Source organism: Ipomoea triloba, chromosome 4, assembly GCF_003576645.1.
Source record: "Ipomoea triloba cultivar NCNSP0323 chromosome 4, ASM357664v1".
Lineage (NCBI taxonomy): Eukaryota > Viridiplantae > Streptophyta > Magnoliopsida > Solanales > Convolvulaceae > Ipomoea > Ipomoea triloba.
Window position 1 is genome coordinate 7,090,583 of NC_044919.1, and position 10,250 is coordinate 7,100,832.

The 10,250-nt window shown below is 41.4% G+C and overlaps 1 protein-coding gene across 1 annotated transcript; it reads right to left on the reverse strand.

The window, feature by feature from the left end:
• Positions 1–7,349: 7,349 nt before the first annotated feature.
• Positions 7,350–8,822, reverse strand: LOC116015723. The gene has a single exon (XM_031255899.1). The coding sequence runs from the start codon at positions 8,820–8,822 to the stop codon at positions 7,350–7,352; it is 1,473 nt and encodes a 490-aa protein (XP_031111759.1).
• Positions 8,823–10,250: the final 1,428 nt, after the last annotated feature.

Here is a 10,250-nt window from a genome sequence, read left to right on the forward strand (position 1 = left end):
ATGCTTCGGCAGGAGGTATTTCAGCCTCAGATTCCTCATATGCCAACTATTGAGCCAAGGCTGCATCGACATTAATCTGTTGAGTGATGGAATCAGGATGGAGGATAAGTTGCTGAGCTGACTCAGGAATTTCAGATTCGGTTGTTGCAGGTGGAATCTCCTCAATCCGAATAGTTGACACACGTGGCCATTGTAGAAAGAGGTGTCGATGAATGTAATCAAGAGCAAGCATTATACGGGCCATGGAAGGAGACAAATGTTCTGTGATTTGTCGTTGAACTATTGCAGACATTGGTCGATAAGATTGATCACAGACTTCAGCATCATCTCCCTCAGATTCATCCTCTATCATTGTTGATTCGGAACCTGACTCATTTCTTTCGCGTGGCAAAGTGATAACCAGCTGTTGTGTTCTGGGCATGGGAGCAATGGGACTTTCAGGTTCAGTAACCAAAGGCTCGGGAGGTGGTAAGGACTCCAAGACAGATGGTACAGAGGGTGATTCGATTTGAGGGGTCGTCGGTTTCAATAGCCTAGTAAGAGGCATTTGATCTTCCTCATCACTATCTTCCCTGGAAAGATCAAGAGGAGGGGGAAGAACTCGGTGACAATCTTCAAGTTGAGCTTCCCTCGGTTCCTCTTCTGCTGGTAAGATAGCAGTTGATTGGGTTTCATGTTCCACTTCAACTTCGTCAATTTGATCAGTCCTTTGTTTCTTTTTCGGACATTTAAGCTGTTTTGCCTTCCTCTTCTTAGTGACCCTTTTGATTCCTTCGCCTCCTCCTCATGGGAGGATTCGGCTTGCTTCCCTTCAGTCTTGCGACCTTCAGAGACTTCGGTGAGATCCTTCTCATCCGAACCCTTAGATCGTTTAGATTTGTGTTTCTTTGACTTCTTCTTTTGGGCAGCTTCCAAACTTCCTGCCTTGCGGTTCTTAGAGGACTTTTCTGGCTCCTCCTCGAATGAGGATTTGGTGCGCTTTGAGGATTCAGCATGTTTGGAGGCTTTTGGTTTTGATGGCTCGGGTTGTGTCTTTGGTTGGTGTGTGGAACCTTCCGAACCATGACCTTTAGCCATCTCAGGTTCTCCCTGTCCAACTGAGCTTTTGGACGATTTGGATTTAGATCTCTTCTGTTCTTTTCTCAAGGCAGCTTCCAGTTCATCTGCCTTTCTCTTGAGGTAATTAGGAGGTTTGGAAGTCATGTGATATTGAGTTCTATGTGAGGCAGTTCCAATGCGCAACTTCACCTTCTTATCTCTCAGAATAGTACTGAGCATGAATCCATAGCCAAGAACTTTAACAATCCATCTGGTCGTAGGACTAACACCTGTTTGAACATTATCTACTAAAAGTCAAATATCACCCTTGACCAATCAACAGGGTAATTTTCCAGAAGTGCACACAACATCCGCATCTTCTTGTCAGATATATCATCAGTCCCAGATTGTTTGCTCTCAACAATCTTGTTCAAGATGTCTACGACAAATTCATAGTCCAGTTTCAGCATCTTTTTCTTCAAAATAGATGGAAAGGATGAGGGTTGTGAATGGCCCTTCATCTTTTTCCACATCTTCTTTCTGCTATATTTGTTCTCAGAGCAGTCCGGATGGAAGCCATCCCCACAGATAGGGAAGTCAAAAACTCTCCTGATGTCTTCATGAGTAATCACAACCTCAGTACCATTAACTACTAAGTGAATTTCATGAACGACATTGACAGTTTGTATTTCAGCATTAATGTAGAACTGTGTCACATCAATAGGATACCAGGCTTTATGTTTGAAAGTAACAAACTTGTAAAGATTACCGTCCTCAAGACACTTCACAACGTGATTTCCAAACTCTTTGTCAAGCACTTTATCAAGAAAACCGTCGACATCAAGCATCGAACCGGCTTTAACCATGCAATGGTTTGACTTCTGACCTTTAACAACAGTGGAGAAGAACTTGAAAACTTCTACATCTTCACATGCACGGGTTATAATCTGTGGTGGTCTGAAAGGTTCTTGAGTGGCCGGTGTCTTTTCCGGCGAGGGTGAGGGTTTTGGCGGTGGGGCATGAGCATTAGCAACCTCATCGGAAGAGGAACTTGAACTTTCAGACGAAGAACTTGATCCAGATGACGACATGATGCTCAACTTTTGGTGTTTTTAGAGAGGTTTTAGGGTTTAGAGGGTAACGGTGCTTTTGGGAGGGTAAAAGGTAAAAAGGTGAGAGGTACAAGAGGTTATATATGGTGAGAGATGGTGGATCGGGTGGATCGGGTCATTTTAGAGAAAGTGGAGCGAATTTATGAGCAAGAGACAAAAAAACCTTAAATGCCCTTTAATGAGAGGGCAAAAATGGCATAAAGCCGTAGTCGAGGTTTGTACTGATAAGGGTAGTTTCCCATAAGATGAAATAGCTATTTAATGAGGAGAGAGAAACGCACTCATTTTACCATCACGTCTTGATGGCCCGTCCTTTCATGTCAGACGGTTCAGAGAAGTTGGAGCGCATGCTTCGGCATTTCCTTCGAATAGGGCATTGACACGTGTATTATCACGATCCCACGTTTTCAAGTTGAACGGTCATTAGAGGGTTTGCCCAAGAAGCTTGTTCAACACGATACATTTGCAACCCTTCGATCATGAGTCGTGCATAGGAACTATTGAGGGTTAAGGATTCAGTAGCTCTATCCTTCGGTCAGTATGAGTTCGGTCATCACATGTGATTTGTGCTTTATCAGTCTTCGGTACTGATAGTGTTTCAGCCATTGAGTTTTTCATTCTTCGGTAAGATTTTAATACTTCGGAAAAGAGAATGACAGACTACGCAAGCAAAAGATAGTTCCATTCATTTGAAAGATAACAAGTGACATCCAAGATAACATACTAGACTGACCAACCCAACCTTGATTTTGTTACAAGGCATGACAACTACTTTCTTGCCTTGCTTTTGCCCTTATTCTTTGCATGCCTACTATTAGCAATAGACATAAGGATTTGTCCTTGGCTGCCCTCCGTGGTAGGAGGGCTTGGAGCTGGTAGAGCACTTGGGGCAGCGTCAGGGATCCAAGATGGAGGCATAGGTCCATAACCAGGTTCATTTTCAAGCACCGAGGACTTGTCAGATACATCATCTGGCTCAAGCATCGCAAGGTAGCGAAATAGTCCTCGTCATAGTCTGCATTCACTGGCTGGTTTGGAGCCTGATTCTGTTGGTACCATCCTTGGATGTCATTCCAGGCATCATCTCCAGTATTGTTCATGGATGGTGGAGGAGTTTGCCTTGGCACAAGGTCTGGATCCGGCCAGTAGGGTTCCTCGTTAGGTGGAGCTAAACCTTCAGAATAGAAGCCTGGGACAGACATGGTTGGTGACTTGGGCACGTAATCCTTAGAGTCCGAATCAGAGAGTTCTAGGGGATGTGCAGATGTGTCCCCTTGGAGAGGTTCTCCCTTTTCTTCTCTCAATTTGTTGAGTTTGCTAGTGCCTTCTTTCAACAACAGCCGAAAAGAGAACCTTTTCTTGACGGGTTTCTCTTCAGAACATGCCTTCTTGCCTTTTCCCTTATCCATTCTTCTTTGGCAGATACGCCATAGTCTTTGAGTTGTTGTATCATCCATAGTATTTGTGCACAACAACTACCAGCCGCTATGTATTCGGCTTCAGCAGTGCTTGTAGCAATAGAATTTTGCTTTTTGCTAAACCATGAGACAAGCCTTCCCCCTAAGAATTGGCATGTCCCTGATGTGCTTTTTCGATCAATTTTACAACCAGCAAAGTCTACGTCAGAATATCCAACAAAATCGAAGGCGTCACTCCTCGGGTACCAAAGTCCCACACTTTGAGTCCCTTTTAGATATCGTAGTATCTTTTTGGCAGCACTCAAATGACTTTCCTTCGGATTGGCTTGAAACCGAGCACATACTCCTACAGCAAATGATATGTCTGGTCGACTAGTCGTAAGATATAATAGAGAACCGATGATTCCCCTATACTTCGTCTGATCCACATCCTTCCCTTCGTTATCGATATCCATTCGTAACGAAGTGTTCATGGGTATTTATCGATATCCCATTTTGTTCTTGTTTGACCTGAAGACCCAAAAAGTAATTTAACTCTCCCATCATGCTCATCTCGAATTTTCCTTGCATGAGTTTTGAGAATTTCTCACATAGGTCTGAATCGGTACTTCCAAAAATGATGTCATCTACATATATTTGTACCAACAGGATATGATCTCCGTTTTTGATTCTAAAAAGGGTTTTTGTCAACTATCCCTTTCGTGAATCCACAGCTTATAAGAAAGCATGATAAGGTGTCATACCAAGCCCTTGGAGCTTGTTTTAAACCATATAAAGCCTTTTTGAGTTTATAGACTTTATCCATCCCTACTTCAGAGATAAAACCTGGGGGCTGCTCGACATATACTTCTTCTTCCAAAAGCCCATTTAAGAAGGCACTTTTGACATCCATTTGATAGACTTTAAAGTCTTTCCATGCAGCATATGCTAGAAAGATTCGTATGGCTTCGAGTCTAGCAACAGGAGCAAAGGTTTCATCAAAATCGATTCCTTCTTCCTGACAGTATCCTTTTGCAATTAACCGAGCCTTGTTCCTAACAATGACTCCTTGCTCATTCATCTTATTTCTGAAAACCCATTTAGTTCCAATGACGTTTTGACGAGTTGGTCGTGTAACCAGTTCCCATACATCGTTTCTCTCAAATTGATGTAGTTCATCTTGCATGGCAATGACCTAGTCCGAGTCATTTAGTGCTTCTTCTACGGTCTTCGGTTCAATCTGAGATATGAAACATGCCATCATGCATTCCCGAATGGATGCACGAGTTCGTACATTATCATGTATATCACCGATGATTTAATCTTGAGGATGATTTCTCAACCATTTTAGATCCGGTTGAAAAGTGGTAGGAGGTGCTCCTTCATCGATAGAGGGTTCGCCTTGATTGCTTCCATCTTGTTGAATTATTGGCTCATTTCCATCATTCGGTAATACTTCGGTTTGAGATGAAGTATTGGGTAGAAGATTTGGAAAGAGTGGATAATCGTCGTCTTCTGTTTCTGATCCTTCGGATAGTTCTTCAATTTCTCTATCTTTCGTTTCTTCATCAGTTTGTTTCTCAGAGATCACCACGCCCTCTTTGATGGTTCGTCGAAGACTACGTGTATTGATTCTTCTATCACCATGGTTCGCTTATTCAGTACTCGAAAAGCTTTACTCTTTTCAGAATATCCCATGAATATTCCTTCATCAGCACGTTCATCAAAAGCCTTTAGATGTGATTTCCCGTTGTTATGGATAAAGCATTTACTTCCAAATATGTGAAAGTATTTTACAATAGGTTTTCTGCCTTTCCAGAGTTCGTAAGGTGTAGCTCCATGATCTTTATGAATAAGAGATCTATTTTGAGTGTAGCATGCAGTGTTTATAGCTTCGGCCCAAAACCGTTTAGGCAAGCCTGAGAAAGCAATCATGGATCTTGCTGCTTCCTTGAGGGTTCTGTTGCGTCTTTCAGCTACACCATTCTGTTGAGGAGTTCTTGCTGCTGAAAGCTGATGTAGTATATCGTGTTGTCCACAGAAATCCTGAATGACTTTGTTTACGAACTCAGTTCCTTGATCAGACCGAATTTTGACAATACTTAGATCCTTTTCGGTTTGAAGTCTTCGGAGCAAGTCTGGAAGGACTTTCTCAGTTTCATTCTTCTTTCTTAGAAAAGATGTCCATGTATATCTTGTGTAGTCATCTACTACCACAAGAGTGTACTTTCTCCCGCTTAGACTAACTAGATCAACTGGTCCAAATAAGTCCGTATGGAGTAGACTTAATGGCCTTACATTGGTGTTAAGAGATTTCGTTTTGAACGAAGACTTGATCTGCTTTCCCTTTTGACATGCTTCACATACTTTATCCTTGTCATAGATTACATTCGGTAATCCTTCAACCAGTTCCTTTCTTGCAAGCTTGTTGATGGCCTTGAAGTTGAGATGATTGAGTTTATGATGCCATTCCCAACTTAGATCTCTCATACTTTTGGCGATCAGGCAGGTATTTGGTCTCACTGTTTCCCACGTGACAACATACATATTCTTTCTTCGTTTTGCTGCCAATACAACTTCATGAGATAGCTCTGAGATAACTTGACATAGATCTCGTGAGAATATAACTTTGTATCCTTTGTCACAAAACTGACTTGTGCTTAAAAGATTGAACTTTAATCCTTCAACATAAGAAACTTCCTGGATGATTAAACCATTCTTCATAACATCTTCGGTACCCATGGTTCGTCCACTTGAGTTCCCACCCAAGACTACTTTAGGACCATTCTTCGCTTTATAATTGCTCAGTTCTGATTTATCTCCAGTCATATGTCTTGAGCAACCGCTATCTACATACCAGATGGTCCTGTTTCCCTGCATTCAAAGATTAAGTGTTTTTAGGTACCCATACCTTCTTGGGTCCTTGTCGGTTAGCAGTGAGCTTGGGCATCCATGCATACCTAGAACTCGTAAGGTTCATCCTCGGTTCACGATACCCATTAAACACGCGATAATCGTAAGGGATAGCATAGTAGGCTTGAGGTGACTTCGGTGAATAAACCTTTTGAAGAGGAGGTGTTTGTTTATTCGTGTTAACTCTAGTGTATGAGGTCTGTTTATGTCTATGATGGAGCAGAAACTTTGCTCTCGTCATTGGTTCATAATCCATAAGCCAGTCCTCATCACTGGGATATAGAGTACCTTCTCCACCTCTATGTTTGCTAGGGAACTTCTTGACATTACTCGGGTAAGAGTTCGGTCTTCCCTGAGGCATACCCTTGCGTTGCCTCTGTGAGTAATGTTGCCTCTTATTGCCTTGGAATTTCCCTTTAGATTGGTTATTTCCAAGTGGTTGACCATTTGCGATACGACCATGATGGTTCGGTACGCGAGGTCTATACCGAGGGGTCTGATGACTTCTCGGGTTACCGTTTTGGAAATTCCCTCTCGTAGGTTCCACAATACGTGTTTCAGTCGAATCATTAGATCGACTCGTTGATTGTGGTTCTGTTCCATTTGTGGCGTTAATCACTGGCTCAAGATTTTCAGTTTGTCCTTGGACAAAGACGGAACTTAAACCTCCACTAGTAGAAGGGTCAGTTGGTCGTGTTAAGAGAACATGTTGATAAGAGCTGGAGTTATAACCGAGTCTGGTTCTACTCCCTGATGGTCTTTGATCATCTACCATTCGATCCATTAATCTGGATGAATTTGTAAATGTCGCAAGTACCGCACGCAAATTTTTCTCTCTATCATCCTTCGCTTTACACTCTTCCTCGAGAAGATGAACTTGCTTCTCAAGCTAGCTTATAGATTCAAGCATCTCAGCATTTTTGGACCTCAAGTCCTCAAGATCTTGTCTTTCTGCCAATAGCTTGGCATTCTCTTCTTTGAGTTTTAAGTGTGAATCCTCAATACCATCAAAACTCTTCATCATTCTTTCGAATGCTTCCCTAGGGTTTTCATGATATGTGGATTCGGAACTATAATTAGAAGAGTGGTTTTGTGAAGTTACCTCTTCTTCATCTGCCATAAGGCACAACTCTTCATCTGAGTCCTCTTGACTGAAAAGACACAGTAGTCCTTTCTCATCTTCCGAACTGTCACTTTCTAAACTAGAGCTGGAAGTGCATGACTCGTCGTTCTTTTCCCCTGACTTCTCTTCTACAGCTAGAGCCTTCCTTCGCCTATCATTCTTCTGGTTTTTGTTTGGCTCTTCGTCAGCATCATTTGATGCACTCTTCGGGTTGTGATAGTTTCCCGAATTCTTCTTGTAGTTGTGCTCGTCCTGATGCTTCTTGACGATGGGATATGGACATTCAGCTTTGAAATGTCCAGGTTTTCGGCAGTTATAACACAACACTTGTATTTCATCCTTCTCATGTGTTCTAGATCCGCTAGCCTTGTCATTGCTACGGTACTTCATTCTTCTCGTCTTGTCAGAGTTATCATAGGATTGATTCTTTTGCATGAATCTTTTGAACCTTCTCATGAACAAAGCAAGCTGATCGTCAGTGAAAAAATCAGATGAGGGGTTAGTATTCGACCTTGGTGTTGATGATGAAGGCTGATGATTTGCAACTAAGGCTATGTTTCTCGTTTCAGGTCCTTCATCATTTTGAGCTTCCTTCTCGAACTCGTAGGCTTTCAGATCACTAAAGATCTGAGTAGTACTCGTTGTCTTGAGGTCTCTATGATCGCGCATGGCTACTACTTTCATTTCCCAGCTTTTGGGTAGTCCTCGAAGAATCTTCAAACTTATCTCCTTTTGTGTTAGCTTTTTCTCATCAAGATCATTGATTTCCATTAATAACTTTATGAACCGAGCTTCCATTTCAGTTATGGACTCCTTTGGGTTGAGTTTGAAATCTTCAAACTTCTTCATGGCAATGGTTAGCTTGTTCTCCTTCTCTTGTTCGTCTCCATCACCTATGAGCATAAGTACATCCCAGATTTCTTTAGCAGTCTTGCACTTTCTTACTCTCGGGAACAATGATTCGTCCAATGCCTTGTAGAGTATATCCTTGGCTATATTGTCGAGATTTACTCGGGTTCTCTCTTCGGTAGTCAGCAAGGATTTCTCCTTTGGAATCATTTCTGGTGATGTCGGATCGGTAGCAACGCGATTGGGGTTCACTTGTAGTATCTGGATGGGTCCATCAGTTATCACGTCCCACATCTCATCATGCATGGCAGACAATTGAGCCTGCATGCGCACTTTCCAATCATCAAACTTGTCCAAGTTAAACATAAGAAAATGCCTATGATGTTCCATTTTAGACATAGTGCAAAGTTTGAAAAAGTTTTGATAAGTTTTTCAAAAAGGATCACCAGGCAGTATACACAGAGTGTTCACCGTTAAAGGTAACTAGCTCTGATACCACTTGTTGGTCCCGGTGGTAGCGATGTGAGTCTAGAAGGCGGGGGGGGGGGGGGTTGAATAGACTCACTGTAACACCTCAATTTTCACATCTTGGATTTATTACAAAATCCCTAATAACGCAATACATTGCGGAAGCATCTAACCGGCAGAAAACTGGGTGTTAACGCAATTCCTAGTTTCATAATTTACTAGCATTTGTTCACCTTCAAGTGACTAAACCAACTTAAGGGATTCCTTACCCCCCCAAGTAGATTTTTAAGACCGTAGAAAGATGGTGACCTTCTCCTCCAAACTTTTCACCGAAGATCCTAAACAAAAATCACCATAATAACAACATTTTCATGAATCCTTAGCTTAAACTTAAGTTCTAGGAAGGATTCTAGCCATATTAACCGAATAAAACCAAAGGTTTACCTATTATGGAAGCACTTGTGTTGAAGAAAATAGCTATGGAGTTCTTGGATCCCAAAGATGAAAATGATATTTTTCCTTCTCTTTTTCCTTCTCTATTTTCGAAAATGAGTGTGGGAGAGATGGGGAAGACTTGGAGTGTAAGTTACATCTTAGCATGGCTTAGCTTATCCCATACTCTTCCCATTTAATTAATTATTTACTACTATGTGGTAAATAAATGTGACACTTGTCACAATCCCATGGTATGCCTTGTAGAGTAAGTTTGCTTTGCCAGTTAGGGATTAAATCAGATAAAAGTTCGGAGGAATATAACTTAATTCGGGAAAATTTTAATACCAAAATTATTCTAAAAATAATCCCGTCATTAACCACTAAAATTGGGAATTTTCCGGTATCTCGCGAAATACAGTGGTACGGAGGTTCGTAATAAATTCCACTCTTACAGTTCGTCTAATTTCCACTGAACTAAGTAGGAAGTTCACGCTTAATCGTATCATGCTTAATAATCCATCTCCTAGGGAAATTCGAATTGTATATACGTCCTTACAAATTTTACGGTTCGTGACCGGTACGTAGATCACAGCTTTTTAATAACTAGTCTCACTTATAAAAATCCTTCTGAAGTACCGAGAGATCATCTCATAAATGTCATAGCCTAAAAAATATTTTTCGAACTATAAACTTATCGGAATAGACGAGGGGTTACAGTCTTCCCCCTTAAAATAGTTTCGTCCCGAAACTTCCTTCTTGTTATTCATGGATTCTAAGTAGATCATTACTTAATTCTTATCTCCAAAATTATCAACTTAGGCTCTAATACTTTCTTATTTCCAACATCTCATAGCCTAAGCTTCCCAAGGTTCGAATAGCTTTTGATATGACTTTGGAGCACATAAATTTCCACAT

Excerpts from the sequence above, each read along its gene's own strand:
- LOC116015723 (XM_031255899.1), bottom strand. The coding sequence starts at position 8,822 with ATGGAACATCATAGGCATTTTCTTATGTTTAACTTGGACAAGTTTGAT.